General features: G+C 39.3%; 1 protein-coding gene across 4 annotated transcripts; it reads left to right on the plus strand.

Moving 5' to 3' along the window:
- The first annotated feature begins 3,398 nt into the window (after nt 1–3,398).
- Nucleotides 3,399–16,277, plus strand: LOC145449192 (uncharacterized). Of its 4 annotated transcripts, none has more exons than XM_080327665.1 (8): nt 3,399–3,530; nt 6,180–6,307; nt 8,277–8,353; nt 8,456–8,586; nt 9,923–10,096; nt 12,851–12,922; nt 14,408–14,511; nt 15,083–16,277. In XM_080327665.1, the coding sequence occupies exons 1-7, from the start codon at nt 3,461–3,463 to the stop codon at nt 14,500–14,502; spliced, it is 747 nt and encodes a 248-aa protein (XP_080183791.1). In that variant the 5' UTR covers nt 3,399–3,460; the 3' UTR covers nt 14,503–14,511; nt 15,083–16,277. The 4 variants fall into 4 exon arrangements, with proteins under 4 accessions (XP_080183791.1, XP_080183792.1, XP_080183794.1 ...); XM_080327666.1 differs by having other exon boundaries at nt 14,408–14,503; XM_080327668.1 differs by lacking the exon at nt 12,851–12,922.
- Nucleotides 16,278–25,685: the final 9,408 nt, after the last annotated feature.

Below are 25,685 nucleotides of genomic sequence, written 5' to 3' on the forward strand. Positions count from 1 at the left end.
CATGATGGCTATAGTTGCATGCGTTGCGCTTTATTCATTGTACAAGTATATCCAGGGTGATGTTACAGTTACTACAGCATGTGTTTAGCCCTTTTATGCTGGTAGGCGTGGTCACTGGTCACTAGGGCTGTTCAAAAATAACTTTTTTTTCCTGATTCCAGCCATTCACTGATTAAATTGTCAGGTTGCCACAACAAAGGCTGCACACCATATTTGGTTCAATTCGAACATGTCTAAGCGTCCGCAGAGCCAATTAAAATTTTTAATTTACTACGTAAAATTTAAAAATTTTTTTTTAAATTTTTCTCTCAACCCCATGAAATTGTTGAGCTGTCTTTAGAGACGATGCAAAATAAATTTGACTCAATTCGGACTAGTAGAAGTGGAGTTATTGGAGTTTTTCGTTGATAATTCTCGGATTATCCACCAATCAAGGATAATTGGAGAATTATCAACGAAAAACTCCAATAACTCCACTTCTAGTAGTCCGAATTGAGTCAAATTTTTTTTGCATCGTCTCTGAAGACAGCTCAACAATTTCATGGGGTTGACAGAAAAATTTGTAAATTTTTTTTTTCAATTTTCCTGTATAAATTTAAAATTTTAATTGGATCCGCGGAGCCCTATACTTGTTAGAATTGAACCAAATTTGGTGTGCAGCATTTTTTAAGGTAACCTGACAATTTAATCACTGAATGGCTGGAATCCGAAAAAAAAAGTTATTTTTGCACAGCCCTACTGGTCACACATAGCTACAGCGTCAATGGAAAAGTCGGTTTGTCGACACCTTCTATATTCATGCTTGCTGAAAGACGATTTTATTCATGCTGATAGTAATAGCTGCCGCCTGTAATAATTTTTATGTGCCTGTTTTTCTATGCATAATACTACTTGTAGTCACAAGTCATTTCTACAACGTCAGAACTACCGTCACGTCACGAAGTTTGTGAATGATAGACACACCGAAATGACATATTGTGTGTTTTACGTATTGTGCAGACTTTCTTTTCGTCCCCCAATCAGTGTATGTCAATCAATTAGTCGGTAGGTCAGGTTTATTTACTCCACAAAGCGTCGACATTTCGTGACAAAGCGAAACGAGAAATTACGAATAATAGATGCCAAGTAGTAATTGAAAGAGTGATACTGAAGGGACTGGTTTGTCATCAAGTCTGGCACTGCCTTCAGAGCATACCAGCTCGCATATTTTGTGAATCACTATGACCGACCTTTAAAAATGTTTGCATAGTTTTAGAATTTGAGATCTGATGAATGAGATGAATAGCCAAGTTCAACACTGCAATAAGGGATCGACATTTTTACGAAACGTCATCACCAATATCCAAGCTGATTGTAATATAGGGCGTACGCCGTACAGTATAATATTGGCTATAGCAAACGGCACAGTCACATTTCTTACAAACTAAGTGAGTAGTCTGTAATAGGACTTTGCGCGTTGTGTCTTGTGGTCGAGTCACGCAAAGTTTCAAAGTGACACTACTCAAAATTCCGATTTCGACTCAATTTGAAGTCATCAAATGCCTTTACCGTGGCGTGAGTCATGTGATTTATGCATAGGTTCACCGCTTCAAACCTGTTGAGCTAGGTGCCATGCGTGTTGTTAAATCTACGGACACGATATAAGTACCAGGTTATTTACGTAGGTGGCTGAAAGTGCTGTTCCATGCTAAATACTGCGGGAGTATCACCGTCTAAATGTTGCATGAAAGCTAAAGGCAGAATAGAGCATATAGTGGTTCTCAGCCTCATAAAGCTTGCGGACCGGTGAAATTTCAAAAATCAAATGTAACCTTATATGTTATTATAAAATATGTGTGCAACTCAAAAGCAAATATCAGAAGCTGTAGTTTATTGTGAAGTTAGCTGCCGTCTTTTTGGTAGTATATGTGGTTCTATTGAATTTATGCAAGGCGCGATCCCATTAAAACCAATAACTGGATTTTTATTCTTCGGATTCCAGTTCTTCTCTATAATGCCAAATGTCGCTAAACGGTACTGTCGAACTTAACGAATTTTGCTTAAAAAGTGTTGTCATAGCTTTCACGTATAACCGGTCTTACACGAGTTATAGGCTACTTTTAAATATTGAACATTTAGGCCATTGCGATGCATGGATATTGGATATTCAACTGCAAGAAATTTTGAGCTAGTTCACAGAATCCATATGAACTATACTAATTTTTGTATGCGCTGGTTGCAATGATATTATGATGTCGGTCAAGGGCATAACGAAGCAGTTTTATCGTCGATGTCACTGGCGATGGAATTAACCATATCGAAAACGCAAATGGAAAGATGGAATCAAATAAATAAAGACTTGCTATTGATGAATTAATCACTACTATTGCGACAGAGAGGTGCAGAGTGCTTGCGAAGCAGAATATATGGTAACTCGTAAATATTTCCGAGTCATTCCATAATTCTAACACGTCAACCAATTCAGAAATACTCATCTCACGATGCAGCGTACTGTGGTACACCGCATCTTCCATAGCGTATCCTGTTCAATGCACTGTGAATAATTCGTGTCTTGACAATGATTCAGTTGCGACGCGAAATTTGTAATGTATTAATGCTCCTGCTAAAACAGGCAGATGGAATATACGCCCTTCTCGCGTTAGGTCTAGGGCTAGGCAAAATCGAGTATCTTAGTGATTCGATTCTGAATCATGTATTATGCTTCGAGTCGAGTCGAGTATACGAGTATCACTCATTATGACGTCATAACAGAATCCAATATGTCAAAGTGAAAATATGTACCTTTCATGCCACCACAAACAATGTAATGGCAGTTATCCATCATGTTAAAGATACTTCATGGTATTTTTTTCGACCATACTGATTTCATTGCACTTTGTGACAATGTTGTGGGATGTTCATGCCTTCAGCAATGTTTTATTTCCAGTAACGTTCGTAGCTTTGTAATACATGTTTCGCATGCTGCGATGTGGTCAATCAAGGTTTCAAGGCTTCCACAGTTGAAAATAGTATCGAAACTGTAATTGTCGTTTATAAAGAGACTTCCAGTGGCGAGGAGCGTATAATTTCAGTACTCGAAAAAAATCTTTTTTACTACTCGACTCGAATCATTAAAATTAATACTCGATTCAGATTCGAGTACTCAAATCATTGTGCCAAGCCCTAGTTACGTCCACTGGTATCAGTTCTAAGCTGTTAAAATGTCTATCGATATACGAGTGCAGCTCAGGGCGTCAGACAAGGCACTCGTGTTCACAAAGAATTCATTTCCCGTCACTAGCAGTGTGAAGACGCGTTGTGTGTGACTTGTAAGGCAGTAGTGTATTATTTATTAGAATTTGTTTTCTGTCGTTATAACATAACCCTAACTATGTACTCGATGAACACTATGGATAATGCATTACAGTAATAGCCTCATATCTGTGCTGTGCTGAATCCATGCGGATAAGACGAGTGGAAAATGCGGGGAAGTGGCCTGATTATTTCATTGGTTTTCTTGCTTGGGATTCATTATCGGGTTAACGGACAGGGTAAGCATAATAGCAATATCAGCTAAATTTTATGATGTATGGGAGGCTGTGGCTTCTCAAGCTGGGATCGCACATAGGCTTCCTAGTAGTCGTCGGGCCCACTGTATCATTAAGAAGGAGTAACGATGATGGCGAAATTTCACAATAGAATTCGATACAGGACCAGGATTGTTCAGAATTGGTCGACTTTCAAAATGTCATGGTTTTCAGTCCGTTTCCCATCCCTTATGCTTTAAAAACGTATTCTAGTTACTTTTTTCTGTAACCAGACGACATAGAACAGGACAGCCGCGGTCTCTTATAAGCCGTAGATGTAGATCTCCAGCAAATATTTCAAAATTTCGAAAAATCAACCCATCAATCTGATTGGTATTGGATTTTTGTCATATGAATCCATTTCTTTGTTATATTGTTTCGCTTCGTTATCCATTTCCCCGTTATGTTCTTACGTTTTGTTGAGTAATATGATGTTTACAATGTCGCTGTGCCATTGGATGGAACATTTACAGTTTTATTCGATTATATGGCTAATCGTGCAAAATGATGCTCAGTTTTAGGTAAGTTTGAGGATTTCCAAGGCAGCATGGAATATGAAAATGGTGTCCTGAACTCAGAAAAATATCTACTGTGAGGTTTTACTTCACCCCAAACGAAAACAGCGACTTAAACCCTGACATAGACATTCTAAATAGGTTCCTGAACTCAGAAAATATCTACAGGGAAGTTTTGCATCATATATAGCATTTTAGTAGGCTAGGAAAAATCGCGACACTTAAATTATAGGGAATCCCTATAATGCAAGGGAGGAGTTACGTAGCTAGAATACGTTTTAAGGCGTAAGGCATGGGAAACCGACTGAAACCCACGACTTGTTGAATGTCGACCAATTCTGAACAACCCTGGACCATGTATACCAAACTGCTTTGGCGAAATAGCGCGAGGTGCGAAAAATATACCCAAGTAGCTAAACCAGAGGTGTCGAACTCAAATTACGTCGCGGGCCAGAGCAGTCAACTGATTCCAAAATATTATCTCATGTCATTTGTTTTCACTTAAATACTTTATTATCAAGCATGTATAGATAACACTATATTAAATTGGATCACGGATCATAGGGGTCTTGCAAGTAACAACATCTTTATTGGCGAAAAATGGAATTGACAGAATACTATGATTGGCCGGTTGAACACAGTTATGAACGACTAAAACGGTGACGCTAACGGCGATATAAGTTGGCATATTTCTATGCCACCTTCGGTTTAGTCGTAATCTGGACTTAGGCCTGCGTATGCGTCGAGGGAGACACCAGAGATTTAACAGTAAAGGCGGACGTTGGAATTTGGTTCATAATTATTAAATCGCGATTCAGGTTTCTCTGGAGTCTTGGTATACCTTTTGACTCGGAACTGAAACAAGAGTGCGGCAATAGCTATTTGAATTATATTTTTGTGTAACTAATATATTTTCCATGTAAACTGCATATAATTGTTCCGCATTGGCATTTTCGCTTCTCTGAATAACTGCTTTTTCGTCCATTTTTCCATGAAACTATGAACTCAATGTGGACTTTTTGCCTTCCAGAAATTGGGTGTCAATGTGTGGAGGGGTGTCAATGTGACCTGTTTCGAGCCTGTTGCTAGTGGTAACTTAGAGCGAACGCACAACGTCGCAGTCGGCTGGTTAAAATGTAGCCTATGAACATGCTCGACATTTGCTGTCTTGAGGGGTGGTTTAATAGTGGAAGTATTTCCTGCAAAAAATCTTAACATGTTTTACCAATGTACTGGAAAATATAAGCATTTTGCAGTCTACTCAGAATTTCTTCGTGGATCGGATGAAATTATCTAGCCCCTGAGCTAGTCCATGATTAAATTTGCGCTCAGGTAGACAGCCATATAAGACTACCGTATCTGTTTTCGAAGAGACCAGTAATTTCTGTTGTTATGTTGGTGAATTGAAAAGTTGTACAGTCACGTGTTTCGCAGCAATCCCTAGGTCAGTTAACTAATTGCCTACACAGTAGCTAAATCCCATTGTTAGGAGACGATAAGTTTCTTGCTAAAATTATTGTTTTGAAGATATTATGTTTTTGAAAACTAAGCGCATAATATCTGATGTTGGCTATAACGAAACAGTAGGATTTGTTCAAGTGACTCTGTGGCCCACAGAAAATGTATTGGTAGCCTAGTACTGGACCATGATCCACAGGTTCGGAACCACTGGCCTAAGCCATTGACGTCACCACTGAACCAATCGTATAGAAGTGTTCCAAGTAAAAGGATTTTCCTTCAGTAATGTTGAATTGATTAATGATTATTTCAATTATTGGTATAATGCCGAAAATCGGTGTTTACCGAAGACCCAAACTGCAATGTACACATGTCAGACTGGGAGCGCTAATTTCATACTCAACTCAGCTGTAAATGAAGTTTACATCGCATATAAATTTTAAAATTACTGTCACTTGTGTTGTAAATCGACGTTGTGGTTGACGACGCAGCTGGTTCTAGAGTCAGACCGGATATAGGCTATTAGGTGGTCAATTGAGATATCATATTGAAAGCTGCATGAAATTAAATAAAGTTTCGTTTGTTTTAATAAGCAATGAGCAATAAGCATGTCTTTTGGGAATAAATCATTTTTACACAGCATGCACTTGGAATATATCGCAACCAAACGTATACACAAGAGCTACGGAGGCCCCTGCTACGTTCAGTGTGTCGGTGGCGGGTGAAGTATTAACTACTGCTGACCGGGTCACGTGGAAATTGGGCGGGGTAAGTTGTATAACGTAACTGTTTCGTTGCAAATCTTCCCGTTTCAATCGTTTCTGATACCATGCAAGGAGTGGTAGTAAATCCATTAGAAAGTGTGCGCAATGCGTTTGTCACGTGGAGTATGCTGTGATCGTCGAACTATTATAAATGATACTAACGACTTACTAACATCCCTTTAGTTGAGACTACAAAGCAGAGATGGTTGAAGTAGCATCGATCCTACTCTAGTAGAAATTTGAAGTACTGACCCCATCTCCGAGTTTACAAGACACTTGATCAATTAGAACTCAAGGACTTTCAAATGTGAATTTCGATTACAAATATGCAAATAAAACGCGAGAAATACACGCGCAAGTGCATCACGATGTATCCGGAAAAACACGGTGATAAGATGTCAACACATGGGGACATCTTGAAATCACTGAATTAGTTTTTAATTTTCATTTCAACCTCACTATCCTGTAAATATTTAAGGTACTGCCCTAAATATCTACTCTGGTGCGAGTAGCAATAGAGATTTGTAAGACATGCCTCCAAAGGCTTCGTGCGTCAATCGAAAATGTTAGTTTTCCGCTACTTGGGTATCTAATTTCCCGCTATACTTCTACTTCGTAATATTTTGTGATCCATACTTACTTATTTTTCGCTATTTTCAGTTTCTTGTGTAGAAGTAGTTTAATCCTCCAATCATAAAGATAGCCTGAGGAATTTCAGGGCTGTTTTCACGGAGTATCAACATTTAATTTTCATAAAAGTTGAGTAAAGCCCAACACAGTAGACTGATATGATTTGACGTACGTATCGGTAAATATAATTTAGGTAGCGGGTTGCGTGGTTCCGTTCACACCGCATTGTCGCCCATACGAAACATTTCATCACAGTAAATATGGCACGTCAGAGGGTTTGAAACTACCGTTTCGCAATCTAGCATTTACGGGTCATATCATGATCTAGCAGCCAATGGCGTGTTATAATCTGAAAAAGTGGACTCTGACTTTTTCTTGGCTCTACACCTGTTTTGGCAGACCACTGTTTTAACTTTCTGGGCAAAAGACATGAAATATATCTTCTGCTTTTTTGAAGTAGTATTTATAAATGGTTTTTATCAACGTTTACTAATCACGTATCCGACACCACTTCTCCGTGTTACTTTTTGATATTAATTTTTAATATTTTCTAAATCAGGGTGTTCTAGTTAACATAGGATTAGTATCGCATTCCCATATCAATGCTCTCATTTTCATCCCATGATTCGGACGAATGCTTATGTCGTCGAAAATTGATACCTCATGGTATGCATCAATATGAATCAAGCTCTGCACCTTTCGCATAGCTCAAATTTTAACTTTTGACAGTCTATAGTCTCTATACGAATGAATTACGATCGTTTTCACAACTACTTGTTTACTTGAGTAGATTTAAAGTCAGTCAATTCTACTTCTACTTCAAGTAGTTAAAGGCTGCTTTTAAAAGGACTACTACTACTCTTACTTGAGTAGATTTTTGCGTCGCTTCTTCTACTTGAGTAGCTTTCTTTAATACTTTGACCACCTCTGGATCTAACCTCTACTAATCGAAAAATCAGTTTGAAAAAATATATTTGAGTCGATGCATTGCTAACTATAATCATTCAATCGCATGTGAGAACTCCTAGGATAATTTGATGCCCAAGGAAACAGTGCAACGTCTAGCCGTGACAATTTTACCCATAAACGCGAGACGAAGTTATCCAAAACCTAAACCTTCTACTTGTCAGCTTGAGAAAAAACAGTGACAATTATCCAGATCGACTAGAAAAACTGTAAAAGTGGAAAGTTTCTAAAAGTACAACCTGCGAGTACTTTAGCTTCGAAAGCTGTTGATGTACAAGTTGAAGCCGTTTTAGATGACTTAGGTGCTCCGGAAAAATAAACGCTATGTTTGACGGCTTCCGCGCAGGGATCTGATATAAACCATATTTAAATTTCAGACTGACCTTTCCGTTGGTCGATATTCAAGCGCCGGTGTGCTCGTAGAAACATTATCAAATCCACGAGGAATTCCGAGGTCTGTTCATCTATAGATAACTAACCTACGTTGGTTAGTTATCTATAGTTTATCTGACAATATTAACCGCAGTATCGCGTATTAACTCTGCTTTATTTTAAGTTCCTCGACAGGTAATCACAATTTAACAATTCCTTCAGTCACTCTAAGCGACAACGGTCAGCAAGTTACGGTGATCAGCGGAGGCTGTACCGTAAATGATGTTTCACCAGCCATTACGCTTGAAGTCAAATGTGAGTTAGTACGCAATTCTGATCGAGCCAAGAGTTTTCAAGATTTGGGTAGAATCGCGTACGTGGGTGGTTAGAATCTGAATCGCGTATTAAGTAAGCGTCGAGTCGAGTATTCAAGTATACCCTATATTTGCCTGTTATGGCGTCACCCCAGTAATAAGAAGAGCTTGAAATGTTAAAATATATAATTCTTTGCGGCAGCAAGGAAAATGATGACAGTCACAAGCCACGCAAAATAATTTCCTATTTCTGGAGCATGGCTATTTTGTAGCGGTATATCACCATAACGAGGATCGATCGCTACTTGATAGAAATGTCGTTCAGTGGATATTCGTAGCTTTCTGCAACATGTTTGTCGATGCGTATAGAACTATATAGCTGTGGTATAAACTTTATCTGCACAACCGAAGGTTCGAAGCTCCAGCGGCGGTAATACGGTATTGAAAATATATTTTTCGTTGTACGTGAGTACTGTTGTCGTGAAGGAGTATGCTTCCGTGGCTATAACAATTTACTCCAACTCTTCAACTCGAATCGTTACAATGGTTACTCAACTCTGATTCGGGCACTCGAATCGTTGTGTCTAGCCTTGCTAATCAGAAACAGAGGGAGAGAGAGAGTGAGTGAGAAAGAGAGAGAGAGAGAGAGAGAATATTTAATTGTTCACATTACAGGTCAACATCACACACAACAGAAGTACAACACGGTGAAATGCGACGTGCAAGGTAGACGGGAGGCACCCAGGACTGCCGCAATTATAACAGTAACTTATAAAAACAAATAGAAAATTAAAACTTAGGAACAAAAAGAACAACAACACACAGCATCATGGAACGATTAGAAATTAAACAGGGCCATTGCAAATACAATTTACCGGTAGTTAGATTTCAGGAAAGCAAAACGTTGCTTTTTGAACTTGCAAGAGTTTAAACTATACGGAGATTATGTGGTAAATTATTCCAAATATTGACACCAATAAAACTGATTGAATTCTGCTGAAGACTGGTCGAGTGGTGTCGCACAGACAACGACCATTACTTCTACGCTATGGCGTACTCAAGTCGATATTGATGTATCATTTCTTCAGACTACTTTCATTTCTACTTTAGCCATATGTGAAGTGAATCGATACCTACATTTCCTTCTTAAGATATTCTCTAGTAGGAAGTAGTGTTTGGATATACTTATATCACTTACGCTGTAGCGAAATTGTCACAACAGCCTTGCTATTCAGCTTGCGCGCCGCGGTAACAAGCTATAATGAGCCATAGAATAACATGCGCCTATTCGTGGGGACGGTAATTATTCTGTAATAGTGTCACCGTGTTGTTTTCAGGTTGTAACTTGACGTTTTACGCCAATGCGAACGCATCCGACGCCTCTTGCTGCGGGTATAATTGTGTGCGGCGTTTCACGCTGAATTCTGACAGTGCCACTAGCTTCAACGCAACGTGCCTAGAAAATGCAACTTGGGATCCTACTGTGCCCCCTACAAGTACGACTCCTTCGGGTATGTATAGTTTCGTATTTAATGGGGCCGTAGACTGAGCGTGTATCAGTCACTCTGACATGCTGCAATGTGAGTAATGAATTTTTTTGATCCGATGGTAACTCGCGGCTGCTATGCACACCGAAATCTAGTTGATTACGTCAGGACACGTCGCGGTATTTTGTGAAACACTGTATGTACGGATATCACTAGCGAGATTTGAGACGTTTTTCGTTCTAACGACTTTGGAGATATTCTTTTCAAGCCTTGATATCGAAAATGATCACTGGATTTCTTCATAATGGGCGTCTTCTTTCCTCATAATCAAAGATATACTATTATGTCATCATATGGTATTGCATCGAATGTATAATAGAAGTTAAACGAAGCTTCACGTAAGTCGTTACATGATCATGAATGGTATACGGTTATCGACCATTCCATTAAATTTAGACCATCAGATTACTTGCTATCATCGTGATTGTATAATTGAGCCTGATAGATCCTGAACTATGCTAGACTCTAGCCTAGCGGGATTTGCAATAGCCGATAGAGCAGAGGTCTCAAACTCAAATGTGCTCGCGGGCCAATTTCCTAATTTTGATGACGCCGCGGGCCACAGCAGGGCTATTCAATGTATAATATCCAAGCAGGCCTTATTTGACGGCACCTTGCAGACAGACCTTCCACAAACATCGTTAAAATGTATTTTGCTGTCATACTATTCACGCTTGGCACGAAAAAATTACATTTTCAAATATTTGAATAAACTAGTTTTTGTGCCGCGCGGGCATAATTTGTTAAAATAATGAGTTATAGACATTATGCGAGAGGACGCATGATGACATCGTCAAAGCTGTCGGGTTATAATGTTGCAGCTAGTGCATGGACCGTTGACGTGCCACAATTTTATATGGAATATTTTATAATTTGCTAAAGAAAGATTAATTTGATATCAGAGCATGTGAGCGGTGTAGCCTAATCGGGGTTTTTGATACAGTGATAAGTATATAGGCTATTGTTACTGTCATTGCCGAAATAAAATTACACCAGCGTTAGATTTTCTTCGATTAATATTGGAACAGATCAATAACAACTCAAATATAATCATTATTGTTCCATTGTAATAGTATTGTTTCTTAATCGTTTTAGCGATCGTACCCCTTGTGCTTTCAATAAGATTTGCCGTGTCCCCTGTTCATTTTCAACAGATTTTCTGATGGTATCTATACAAAAATCAGAAAGCCCATTCTCATAAAATCGCACGTAGCGCGAACAATATTTTCCAGTTGAATAAATTGGCCCGGAAAATATTCCACAGCATATGGGCCTATTTCCACAATGCATCTCGTACCCCCTGATGTGGTGCTTCGTACCACGAAGGGGCTGCGGACCCCTGGTTAAGAACCCCTGGAATCGAAATCACCAATCGCCGAAGAATCCATTGGTGTTACAGCTGTGGAGCGTACCACCATCTTACTCACTACCGATAATAACATGGATAAAGAGAACAAACATCATCCAGGATGTAACCAAAAATACGTCTCGGGGGCCACAGAAGGCCAATGGTTTCCATACATAGGCCTACATGATTAGATAGCTATATACCTTACGCAACGCAAGTTACGGGCTTTTGATATTACTATTCCCCACGACAGTTTCATAGATTGTTGCGTCCGTAGGATTTCTAAGTCACTATTCTGAGACGCAAGTCCTTCTCTGATTTTAAAGTTTGACCCGACTCAACTCGAGTGATTTTTAGTTTATTACCCATTCAATCCAAAATCGAGTAATTTGATGAAAGGTCGCACCAAACAAAATCACAATTTTCGGTCACGAATCATCAACGGTTCATGTTTTATCATCATGAACCTGAAATGTGACGTAATAGCGATCTTCTACCGCGTTGTAGATTTAGAAGTGATGTGTTAGTGAAGTTTGGTTAGATTTCAGGTTTTTGTAGTAGTCTTAGAGTGAACTTTAGGTTCTTGAATGTAAAATGATTTATGACACTTGAATATATTGTCGAATACTTGAAATTCAAAAATGCCTTCGCGGGCCGCACAAAATGTTCTCACGGGCCGCGTGTTTGAGACCTCTGCGATAGAGCATGAGCGACAGGCATATTAGATGCAACCGACGGTACAGACATACAGTACGGAAAGTACAGAAGTACAGAAAATCTGATGGAACACAAATTCCGTTCTTGGTGCCTCTTCTCTTCAATTTACTAAATTGCCGAGATATGGACGTTATCGAATAGACAATCAGATTATATCGACTGATATATCCCAGCGAGCAGCTGAATGTAATGTAATGAATGCAATTATATGTCCAAGGGCAAGACTACTGTTCTAGTAGACTGAAAGCAGTATACACACCCACACTAACCGGATATGGACAGTGGACACAGTCATTGCGTCGTGAGGTCGTGGCCTCCGCGATTATAAACCAAACGCAGTAAACATGTTTACACAAACCCGGTATGGCCACAGTCGTCGCAATACGCCCACGACCTCCGCAAAAATAAACTGAAAGGAGTAAAAATGCTCACACTAACCCGGTATGGCCACAGTCGTCGCAATACGCTAAGCTAGATCTACCGGTGTCCTATTCCCATCGAAACCTGTCACTGGTGTCGCAAACACCTAACCCACAAGCAGCACGCCAACGAAAAGTAGACATGTCAGTGCTCACATGCGAATATACCGCCACTCCTATTGTGATGGATTGAAGTACGGCGTTCTTGAAACGGGTATCATTGCTCCTCTTCAGACGCGGGGATAGTTCCTACCACTGCTACCACTCAAAATGGAACCGACCTTAACGGAACTAGCCCTGGTTCGGGTAAGACCACTTGGTAATAGGTGGACTTGCATGATGCATCACTAATCTACGCTCTCAATTCTCCGGTGATAGAGTTACTTCTATTGCGACCAACTTGATATCGTTAGACATCGCTGAATTTCTGGAATGACTTGCTTTGGTGATTTCGAGTCCCTATCCTTTCTTTGACATCTATTTTAGTTCCGGCGTTTTTGCACGTACTTCAATAAGCTTTCCCATCCTCAAATAGTAGTCGACTGAAATAGATTATAGACCACTCCGACTTCAAATAAATTCCTTTCATGTTCTTACATCTCGTAGTATTTATTCCTGAACTTCACATACTCCTACCAAACTCGAAGTACAAGACTAATCATAATCACTTGCAGTTTTGTTGTAAATGTGTGAAATTGATAATGCATTTATTTATGAAATCACCACCACCCACCAATTGAAGGTTCTAATTTAAATGTAAACATTTTACAACGGGTCGGAATATCGGCGTTATTGGAATAATATGATATATCAGCATCGGTTCAAACTTCCGATTACCAGCGGGCTCTATAGTCAAGACCGTTAGGCCGGCTCAGTCCTTTTACTATGGTAGTTCAATGTATTTTAGACATCGCTCTATTCGGATCAGTCACGCAGATTGATCTTCCTGCATCAAAATTTTCGCTGATAAATACTAAATTTAAAGGTTCTTCATTGGTACTTCCCAAGGTCTAGTTAACGCTCTGCTTACAAATTTCTGCCTCGTCATGATAATTTAAATATAGCCGTTGGTACTAAAAAGCGTCTCAAGCTCCCAACTTGGTGGCAGCTCGTCAAATATTATTAATTAGTGTTAGGTCTGGAGTAAGTGACCAATGTATTGAAATCAGTTTTAATAACCATCTACCCAGCAGTTGAGAGGAACTGAGAAATGTTCAAATAAGTTACATTGCCCTTCAAATTGAACTTTGAATGCATGCAAAATGTAGTGGGTTGACTGTAGTTAGGTGTAGACTGGAGTGATTTCCCTAACATTGGGATGATCATCGTGGAAAACAATTCATTCCAATACAAATAAAGTATGTAATGCTTCCTGAATTTGGCGACATGGCGTGATATAGTTTTCAACATTCCATTGCACGAGTGCCCTACATCTAACAAAACGTATCTATAGAATCCTATTATAACAAGATCGTAATCCGGCGTGCAGGTTATTCGAACAAACTTCACAATGCTGTGAAGAGCGCGATGTGGGAATTGAAATTGTAGTTCAGACTTAATGCTATATTACCAGTATAGTTGCTAGCATGCTTACCTTCACAGAATTTGTTGTGCGAGTGGCAGTTTATTCTGATCTTTTGCTGTAAATCTTACTTACACCTGATATGATGAATGATAAATGAAGTATGTTACACTGTTTATTTTGAGTAGACTACCAAAAATCCATGATAAATTCACGTCTATTAACTTCCTGTTCATTAGCGACGCGTAATACATCGTTTGCTGTTTCAGGTTTTCCATGGTGGGGCATCCTCCTGATCGTAGTTGGGACTGTAGGTGTAGGGGTTATCGTCGTTGTAACAGTTTTGATCGTCAAGAATAAATAAGGTTTGAAGGTTTGTACACTTTGTTTGTCGATGTATAGCTGGCTTCTAAGACACCAAGGTGACAGTGTTCAATCATTTTCCAATCCAAAGCACATGCGCATTTTATTCGATTGTCACGAATTGGGGTGCGGATAATACGAATCACCGACTCGAAATCGATATTCGATTCCAATCATTTTTCAAGTTGCTCGATGCTGATCAGGCATTTCGAATCAAATTGGGTCTTTCGGATATCAAATCAGGCGATGTAGACGGTATCCAGTCAGTACGAAGAAATAATCGCATTGTGTTACTTCGTTTTTTGTTGGCGTGGAAAACGGTGTTTATTGGCAGCTTGATTGCAGTAATCATTCAACTATCCAAATGATCCCTTGAAACTTGATGCGGTGGCGCATCAAATCCAGCCGATGTATCACGGTACAAAATATAGTTGCATGGCAAAGCAATTCTTCAATGTGACTTTTGGTGGAGGTGAAATTTGCCGCTTCCAAGTTTCCATTATGACTACAATCATTTCTGAGGCACTGGATTACCATTGTCCGGTGCTACTCGTAAGCAACCCTGGATATTTCAATTTCAGATCTAAATTCGACAGGAACGTCAATGAATGTTTCCATGGACGATTTCTATATTTGTTATGTTGGCTAGTTGATTTTATGTGTGTCCTGTTATGTCACTCCTTGGCGATATCATAAATTATATGCTGATAATAATTAGTATCTTTTAATTAACATTGTACAATGTACATGATGCGGTGTGTACTTTGAGTATTGGGATCATGAGAGCATTTGCGGCCGTACGGATCAATCGAAATACTGTGACGATAGAACTCTTCACAAACATTTCATTGCGTACATTACACAAATTCCTTGTTTCACCCCGTTAGCCTTATACCTTATACAACGATTCATGCTTTCTTTGTTTAATATTTTATCACTCGAATCAAAGTACGTGTCGTTGAAAACAAAATAGGCTGAATGGGAAATTACCTCTACTTTATCGACTACATGTAATCAACTGATAAGTACTTGGGTGTCTGCAGCCGAGTATTGACCTAGTACCTAGTATTGACCACCATAGGCATATATCTCTAAATGTACTACCCAATCAGAGATGGATTACAAACATTAGAATATTATATTAAGACTAAACTACATTGCAACGAGATCAACCATTTCGTTCACCTGATTTGCATTTTTACTTGTTTTCTAGATATCCAACTTCGTTACGTGCTGTTTGGTTTCAATGAATACGTTGATAAATTTGTATATCACTTGTGATAGGAATGTACATTTGTGCCATACGTACATCCGGCGAACCGTGACCGTGACTGTCGATCACGACCACTGTGATTCTATTCGCAGTCTCTCCGCAATAAAATGGAGAACGCCCGGATCCCACCGCTGCGCGAATACCACATTAATGTTAAACCAACAGCGTTATGTATGGTGTAATGTTCGTCAATATTAATAGCTACTAATCTAGATGCCCGTATTATGATCACAACTATGAGCAGAGTAGCAGAATTTCCGGCAATAACCCAGTTCTTAGTTGTAATGGCTCAAATCGTCCATAATATTGCAGTGATGCGCATAGCGCGATCGGAAAAGTGGCCTATATATGTTTCTCTTACATCATTTGCCCCGCTATACTTTGTTTCATGTGATATGATTGCTGTGAAATATGTTTATTTTGAATTACCATCTTTCTTATTACGTGATGTTCACCACACTCGCCTATTCGTTTCAATCGATAAATTGTCGTCTTCAACTGTGTGCATTTGGTTTTGAAGGAATTCGCTTTCACAACTTAGCAAGTTATGGGAGACTATGTGGCCTAAATGCATTCTAGAGACCAGGGATTGTTTTCCTTAAATCGCATTAACATCTTTTTTGGGGAGAAGCCTGCCAGTAATATATGATTTCTCGACCGACAGATGGAAAATATCGGTTTTAGCCTGTAAGTCTGAGGAACTGAAACAGCCGTACTGACCGTATAGCCCAGGGGTTCTCAACTTCCCATGTATAACGGGCCGCATTTTGCCAGCAAAAGACGCCGCGGGCCGCAGAACATTATGACCGTGTATTTGTGGGCTATACTATTAAATCTAGGCTACTGTATCCTATTTACCAGTAGTATAGGATCGTTTAGTACATTTGTATGCATTCTACAGCATCAATGGACAGATATCGTAAGTGTGCAATTGCTGTTTTTTGTGAGAATATTTATCTTCCAGCGGTCCAAGTAAGAACCTTCATGGAGCGTGCATTGCATTCATTGTTAAGTCTGTGTATATGCATATGCACCTTCAAACCCTTGCAACATAGAACAGAACTCTCTATTTCAATGCGTGAGTGAGCAAGTATAAATTACGGCCATTTTTTCGTTACAGAGGCCATTATCACTTTGAGCTTTCATTGATACGGGAAGAAGTGTGGCGTTTCGGGGTCATTTATGAGCAAACGAATTAACCAATCTCCTTTCGTTCCATGACTGGAGCCCAGCAGCAATAGTTACAGAAGTCAGCTTTGTCAAGTTGATGTTTATCGCTGGTCACCTCTACACGATTGCCCTGCCCACATTTCTGCTGCAAATATGTCCACTCTGATAAAATGCTCCCAGAAAATTAGCTATGCAATGTCTGTGGAGTCGGTGGATTCGTCCAATGCTGGGCTAAAGTAATCTACGTGGCAACGTGTTTCAGAAGATGCGATAAAAGATCGACTGGCAGTGTTGCTACTCTTCTGATCACGGTTGAATCAGACAACTGTAGCTTCGAAATTTGTCAGGTGATGTTGTCCATGCTACTACAGCGCATATTCTCACAGTAGGCCTATGTTAAAGTTTCATTGAAATCACACCTTCTTCAGCAGATTTCTTGGGTTTAGCTATATTCCAATGCGTCTGTAACGTCGTCCGCAATTCAAACAATGCTTCGAACTATGGATTACTGGGCTTGACACCTAGCTAGCAACGTTTTTTTCTGAGATCAGGCGATATGTAATCCAGAAGACACTTTCGTGGTATCGTTTTAAGTTTATACGCTTTGTTACGACAACTGTTCTTCGACAAATATGACGGATCGGATTTCCATTTTTATATGAGAAAACAAATTCATTGTTCCGCGCAGAATTACAAACCCAGTCTTGCCGTTTGATTTACCGTTCCTTGTTCTTATGTCTCTGTTCAATCCGTTCGCGGTGAGTGAAGCACTCTTTAAACGTGTACTACACAGCGGGATTCTCTTAAACCAGAGTCCAGCTCCAGACTGAAACTACTTCCAGTAAAGAAATGGAATGCGAAAAGTCTGATCAGTATTGAATTAAATTATCTGAAAAAGTTAGGATGAAGTTTAGATTGAGATGAATTGAGAAACTGTCATGATCATAATCATTGATCATTTTATTGAATTTTTGTTATCAGATCAAAACACCACAAAATTGCGATATGATGAAAAGATAGGATGACCCCGAAACGACCTGGAGTAGTCAATAAAATTAGACACACACATTGACCTGCAGAAGTGGTTCCTGAAGTGGGCACCGGCGCCCCTGGTGGTGTTGGTGACCCCGAATGGGCCATAGCTACAAATTGGGCGCTACAAGAGCAAAAGAGGGCATTAATTAATAGATATATTTGTGCAGTAAAAGGAGATATATGAATATGTAGTCACGTCATACATTGTCGCACATATTTCGATGGCGTCGCTATTTTGGCACTCCCTGTATTACCGTTCGAACGAGCAGGATGTCACCACGACAAATCATATCACCGGTTCACCACAATACTTGACTGACAGCACTGCGCAATATTGCTTCAATACGACACAGCTCAATTATTCACAATTTCAGTACATACTGTTTTTCGCCTTTCTTGCATATGCCTCTTAATCCAGTACTACTGCAGAGATGACCAGTGACCACACTCTGCTTTATAAAGCTGACTATAAAATTATTTCTATGAGTGTACACTGTACAGCCGACCATTCGGCAGCATACCTGTGTTGAGCGATATTAGATTTTCTACTTCATGTAGAGTAGGCCTAATATCCTACTCTCGGATGATGTATTTCGTATGGGGTGACGTTTCACCAATTCAAATCCTCTGACTTGCGTTCTCTATACTGGGTCATTCATTACGCTTTGGCAGCACCGCTACTTTCTATAAATCTCCCCTGGTCTTCATGACAGGAACGGCTCGTAAGTTCCGAAAATTCAATAAAAATAAGGAAAATAAACTCTATGAAAACCAGGTCGTCTTCAAATCCGTCATAATCCGCCCAAAAGTATAACCTCTCTTGCCCCCTTCATGGTTTCATTGATATATCAGTTTCTTGCTCGTGGTTCGAAAGTGGCGCGTTTCAGTGATATGTCATATTTGATCCAGATATTACACATAGCTATGATGTATAAATGGATCCTTAATTTCCCATCTGTGTTTCAATTGTCGTATTTTCACGCGGAGATGAATAGCCTACTTGATGAGGTTGTTTAAATTGCTTATAACATGGCTGATACAATGCCGTAGCTCGAAATGTTCCTGGTAAATCATTATTGCAGTGCCGGGAATTATATTACCGACTGAATGTAAACATTATTTGTTAGCACTGTAATTGATGGTTTCGTGCGTAACGGGGTTTCACACAGGTCGCAACTATTCTGATATTCTTACGAAAATTAAACGAATTCCAATGTAACGTGCGTGACGTACTATACGGGTAACTGGAATTTGAACTATTTCTAATTCATTTCTAGGATTATAGTCCCGTAGAATTTGGTCTAAAAATGGGTCAACCTAGAAAAAATTCTTATAAAGACGTATTATATACTGTTGGAAAGATCATTTTACCAGCTTTTCAATGATAGGCTTTGTCACTTTTTTTTTACCTTGGGGAAAAACACTTATGACCAAAAACGTGCCAAGGGGTAAAAATTGAAATTAGGGGAAAAAATAATTAAAAATATGAACAAAGGCTAAAAACTAATGAATTATCAACAGAAAAGCAGGATATAGATGCAAAAGGAATAAATGAAGATAAAAATAGAATTATATATCTGTTTTAGGGAATAAGATTGAGCAAGACAGGGGGATGTGGGGGAGGGGTGGCGCAAGTGGAGCTGTCGTTGTTCGTTATAACTTCATTATGTTATTGTTTACTTACTATGGTTTGTTCCATTTACCTTGCTTGATTTTAAATAGTGCTTAGTAAAAAAAAACAGCAATTTATGTTAAGTGTAGAAAAAGCTATCGGACTGGGGATTCGCGGTGTCATGTTTGAGCTTATTTTTGCGAGAGTGATAGTACCACACATCCTTTAGACTAGGGTTGCATTTAAAACAAAAATCAATTAAAATCAAACATGTTTAAAACAAGGCCTCAATTTGAAACATGTTTTTTATTGTTTTTTTGTTTTTAAGCCATGACGCCACGAATATCCAATTGTGACGTCATAATGTATTGAAATTGACCATTGAAAATATAGGGTAAATATAGCCCCTTTGATAAAATATCCGTACTGCAACTGTTGAATCGACTATTGTAAGGTTTCCAACCATCCCATAACGATATACGTCGGCTAAAGTGAGTGGTAATTTTCCGTGTGCTCATACAACATGTTTTTGGTAAGTATTTACACAATTATGGTTTAATTTTATAATTTGAAAAAATACAATTTTGTTTTTTTAATACGGCTTTTGTTTAAAATATGTTTAAACAAAGTGTTTTAAAACACCGTTTGTTTTAAATTCAACCCTACTATGGAAACTATAATTGGTCATGCTTTGAAACTGGATTGTGAAACGCTGATCGCAACTTATCATAAAAATTAAGAAAATGGCAATATTACGTACATCCATACATCATACCGTAATTTATTGAGAAACCATGCGAGATCCAAGAAACGTTTGCAGTAGCTTTATCGAAAATTGGTATTTCTTAACTGGCAAATAATTTTTCTCTGAGAAATGTTATTTGACCTGTGGGGTTCAGATTGCCACGATAGAATAATTAGACACGAGTCATTTAGGCAGCTATGGACAATTAGATAGGCTTATATTTATTTCGAAGTTCACGGTCAACATAAGGGCAATCCTTATCGCCTAAGGTTTTCTCGCAGGCGACCTATTGGCACACTTTTCGGAGTATCATATTGGCAAATACTTCGTATGTTTTGGTGCATCGCGGCGTGGTAATGGTCGATGCCGAAATGCCTATTTTTATTTTCTATAAATCATGCTTTTTTCGTGGGGGACGGGTACTCATTACTCAAAAATCAAAAACTTGGCAGCATGAAATCGCATCCAGCGCAAATGAAATTGAAATGAGTTGCATAAATTGTCAATAAGTGATGTAGGCCTATAAATAATTTATGTTCATTCATCGACATAATTTCGGGCCCCCTTCGAGCTTTGGACCCCCAATTGAACGATTTGGGGTGCGGCAGTTACGGTCCCGGTAAGAGGTCAAAGTCCGGTCGCTGTTTTCTAGCTGTGATTTTACTATTGGAAATATTTTGCGCTTCAATCGCATGTATATATATATATATATAAATTAATTGCATGTGGTATATTGGGGTCAAATCAAGGTTGTTTTAACACCCATCGGGGAAGGGTTCATACGATGTGCTTCGAATCAGATGTACGAAATCCGAATTCCCATCTGTGATTGGCAATACGGGAAATTAATTGTATTGGGTTTTGTTTTAGTGCTTTGTGTGACTAGTAAATCAACTGGGAATGCCATGGAGATATCTGCCCACCTTGAATTTGGTACTGCACCCAGTTATTAATTTTAACACGAGTGTATTCCAAACAAAGGTCAGCTCCGCGACGATGTTGGCTGTATATGATTTCATAAATGTAGTAGCCTTAACAGCCCCTAAAGCACGGTAACTGAATATATTTTCGAATATTCTACCAATGGGTATTGTGTCATTATAAACATTTTGTGTTAGCCGACAAGATACATGTTGCGATTTCGTATGTAGCCACCTCCGACTAACTGTCGAAAGTATGCGACCACCCTCCCCCCGACCAAATATACCTACTTAGTTATTTCTGCCACTTGAAGTAGTTTTCGCGTGTCTTTGAAATTACTACTTATACTGTTAATTGAGTAGAAAATATAGGAAGTTACTTGTACTACTTGAGTAGCAACGCCAATCACTTCTACAAACTCTAGTTCAGTGGTTCTCAACCGGGGGTCGGGGTCCGCGAAGCCTCTAAATTTACAAAATAGTTGATAACCTAATTTATATTTTTCAAATCAGGAAAATCACGGGGCAGTTTATAGCGTTGGGACCCCGGGAAATCCCGATCCCGGGATCCCGGGATTTGAAGCAATCCCGATCCCGGGATTCGTAAACAACATTTAACAAGGCTTACGTAGCGCCATATCTCTTATTTTGGAAAATAAAGCAGTGTACAAACTCGGCTGATTGTCTAAAACAATTCACAATTATGTGATATTAAAGCCAACTATGGCATAGCAATGAACTGCACAATCACTTCCGTGTTCCGTCGTAGTCTACAGATCGTTGTAACTAAGTATCGGGGCGTCGCAAAGACGGTGCTGTGGAGTTGAAATACAGGTCGGGATAATAGCGAATTTCGAAGATGTCAATGCGAAGAAAGAATCAAATGTGTGGCAAAACTTTTGTTCTTGCAAATCTACAGAAAATGTCAAATGCAACTTGTGTCAAGACGTTTTGAAAGTTTCAGGGTCTAGCACAGCTGTTCCCAACGTGGGCGATATCGCCTACAGTGGGAGATTTTGTGAAACTAGGGGACGATTGGGGGGCGAAAATGTAAGGACGTTCAGTGAGATATATTTAATCAGCACGGCCAAAAAATGCACGTGAAGATGGCCTATTCTGCATACGACGCCAAAGTTGACTAAAAAATGGTCAACTTAACGGGGGAAACCGGTTTTTCGAGCACCTACTCGGAAAAATTACCTTTTTATTTACTCAATTCTTTGGCGATGAAAGTTAGGTGAATAAATTTCCCGTTTATACGTCCTCTTCTTCGGATCCGTAAATATGGGACGAAAAATTGTGTCCAGGTTGATAAGGGGACGATGAGTCGAAAAAAAGTTGGGACTCACTGGTATAGCACAACGTGACTGGTAGCGCATTTGAGGTCCGTACACATGGTAGTAATTAAATCACCCTTGACTCAATCGGGCACGTCAAAGAAAGATCGGTCAAAAATGAAAACGAGGAAGATCGATTCCTTTTATAAATCGCATAATCCTCAGCCTGATGAACTTCCCAGCCAGTTAACTGCTGTGGACGGGCTAGCATTTAAGCAAATTGCTCCAAAGTGAGCGAATTCGTCGGGCTTTCAAGGCTGTACCGCCTGTTTCGTGTAGGAGTTGATTTGTCCAACGTGATCGAAAAACGTCCATGATTCCGTCACATTGCCATAAGCTCTTCTTCCACACACTCGGGGATTTTTTGCTGTGCTCGATCACGAAGTCCTGGACCCGTTTGTGACATCTTGGCAAGTCATGGCCGTCAGCCTATGGCGGTACATGAATTTAAACGCTCATTATCCCGGTGGCTTTCGATCGCTGGGTTTCATTCGTATTCATATGGGAGCATGTTTTTGCGTCAATATTACGAGGAATAAATGTAGTTTGTGTAACTTGTATGTGAATTTTTGCTACTTTACTAATCCCGGGAAATACCGGGATTGAGGACGGAAAATCCAGGGAAATCCCGATCCCGGGATTTGAAATGTGATCTCGAAGTCCCAACCCTAGCTGTTTTGCTTCATTACAATAGAACTCACACCAACAGGATGGCCGTCTGAGATCGAATATCCTGCTGTGTTGACTCATTTTAGTTGCTAAATTGCCAATAGCCCACTGATACAAATATTTGGCTGTATAGAGGTGTTTTGTTGGGCATTGCGTAAAAAATAAATGGTTGGATTACTAAAGTCAACCACGCAGACTTCGAAATGTTCGCAAAAATCCGTTCTCTCCTGTGATATAGACCTATAACCATTTTCCCTAATAACTTCAAGATGAGCTGCTGGATATAAATTAACAGGCTTGAAGTTATATGTTCAATAAAAAAAATTGTTTGTCAATTTTGGCGTCATCATTGTTGCGACCATACCCAAATGTGTCACCGGAAGCGTTATGCCCTATTATTACATTCGCCACCACTTTTCTTTGTCTAAATGGATTTTCAGCACTCGTTGATATGAAATCGAAGGCGCAGATTTTAAAGACACGACCACGTATTTCAAAAAATGCAGTTGCAGCTTTGAAATATTAAAAATCAACCCAATTTCGACATAAATAGAATGCTGTTATTTTCAAGGAAATTAATTTTGTTGCTGTTTATCAGGAGCCCACAGGGATCAGCGGTGTCTTACAAAAGCCTAGAGGTGGGACGTGCTATAAGTCGGCAGTTACGGAAAAATAAGAAGAATATCGGCCTGGTGTAAATGACCATAGTAGTCGACAAACACCATGAATACCCCCAAAACAAACAAACTAGCCCACAGTTACCATTTGCACAAGACAGATGACGATTGTACGATAATTGAGCTAAATTTGAACTAATACTTCGGGGGGAGGGGGGTCCGCGGGGGTCCGTGACGGTCCAAAAGGGGTCTGCGAATACAAAAAGTTCGAGAACCACTGCTCAAGTTCATAGTAAAATATTACGGCAAATCAGAAACCGCCAAAAATGTCAAGCTTTTTGTAAATAGAACTGGCGTTTAATATTGCAAAACACAAACAAAAACCCTCGATACCCATTTAAAAACATCTCTGCCTCTGTTCCAGTATGGTATTTGGTGTGATTTTTTGAATTTGTTGACCATTGTAATTTTATGGATCGAAAAGAGCTTCTGATTGAACGATGATAGAGAATCACTATATTTAAATTCACCGAAAACTCACTCATTCTGTATTACAACAACCCAGGTTTCATGATATATGATTTCAATAACAATATTTGATATGTTGCTATTGTACGCTAACCGTGATGCCACTAGTGAAAGCCGAAATTTGATTAATTTATGAAAATGAGAAAATTCAATACGGAAAAAATCTGACGTTCAAATTCAGCAACCATAAATTACCAAAACTTTTGACGCAATTTTTTTTTCGAAATTTGTAAACCAGTGTTATATCCGTCTCGGTCAACTTTTGCCCCCTTAACGTATGATAATTACCCACTAATAAATTTATGTTTCATTTTTTTGCTGTTCGATTGTTAGTTTGCTTTGCTGGGAGTCATATTCCAATTCATGGAATGTTTGTTTGTTTTGGGGTATCCATGGTGTTTGTCGACTACTATGGTCATTTACACCAGGCCGATATTCTTCTTATTTTCCGTAACTGCCGACTTATAGCACGGCCCACCTCTAGGCTTTTGTAAGACACCGCTGACGCGGATGAGGTGGCGAGGAGGAGCCTAGGTAAACCTCCAACACTTAGGTATCGAAATTCGGAATTCGGAAGTCGACCTCGGTCGGACTCGAACCCGCACCCATTGGTGTTGCAGCCGCGGATTAAACCACTGCGCTGTCTCGCCACACTCCAATTCATGGTGTTGTATTCTGTTACGAAGGTATCGTATTTTAGCTTATAATTGTATTTTAATATTAGGCAAAATAGTGTTTTACCCCCTGGCACGTTTTGGGTCATAACTTTTTTCCCCAAGGTAAAAAAATGACAAAACCCATCATTGAAAAGCTGATAGAATTATCTTTCCAACAGTATATAATACGTCTTTATAAGAATTTTTTCTAGGTTGACCGAAATTTCTACAGGACTATTAGTTTAGTTTGGAAGGTAGTGCATTGTCTGGTGCCCATGGAGTGATTTTCTTGGATGAATCCAATTGCTAATTATATGTCTTCACATATACCTTTGTAGCAGTGTATGTTTTTCTCATGATCCAGTTCCTGTATGTGACCGAGTCTAGCAGTGCCACTCTTTCGTATTCAAATACACACGCGCGACCTAATTTGAATGTTTAGAAACTGTGTTGCGTAGAGCTGAACAGAATCCTACAGACGCACAGCCCGAAAGAGACCACCGTCGCACACATGCAAACAAACGATTCTTCAATTTCGTAGTCGTATTACGCCAAGACTGACATACATTATCAAATGTGACAATGTGACATTTCGTATAACAAAGTGCAATAAATTGCTGGA

Source organism: Botryllus schlosseri, chromosome 10 (assembly GCF_051294905.1).
Source record: "Botryllus schlosseri isolate E-star chromosome 10, Bs_hap1, whole genome shotgun sequence".
NCBI classification, from domain to species: Eukaryota; Metazoa; Chordata; class Ascidiacea; order Stolidobranchia; family Styelidae; genus Botryllus; species Botryllus schlosseri.

Excerpts from the sequence above, each read along its gene's own strand:
- LOC145449192 (XM_080327665.1), top strand. The coding sequence starts at position 3,461 with ATGCGGGGAAGTGGCCTGATTATTTCATTGGTTTTCTTGCTTGGGATT. Across the intron at positions 6,308-8,276 it reads TCACGTGGAAATTGGGCGGG|ACTGACCTTTCCGTTGGTCG; the intron begins GTAAGTTGTATA and ends TTTAAATTTCAG. Across the intron at positions 8,354-8,455 it reads AATCCACGAGGAATTCCGAG|TTCCTCGACAGGTAATCACA; the intron begins GTCTGTTCATCT and ends CTTTATTTTAAG.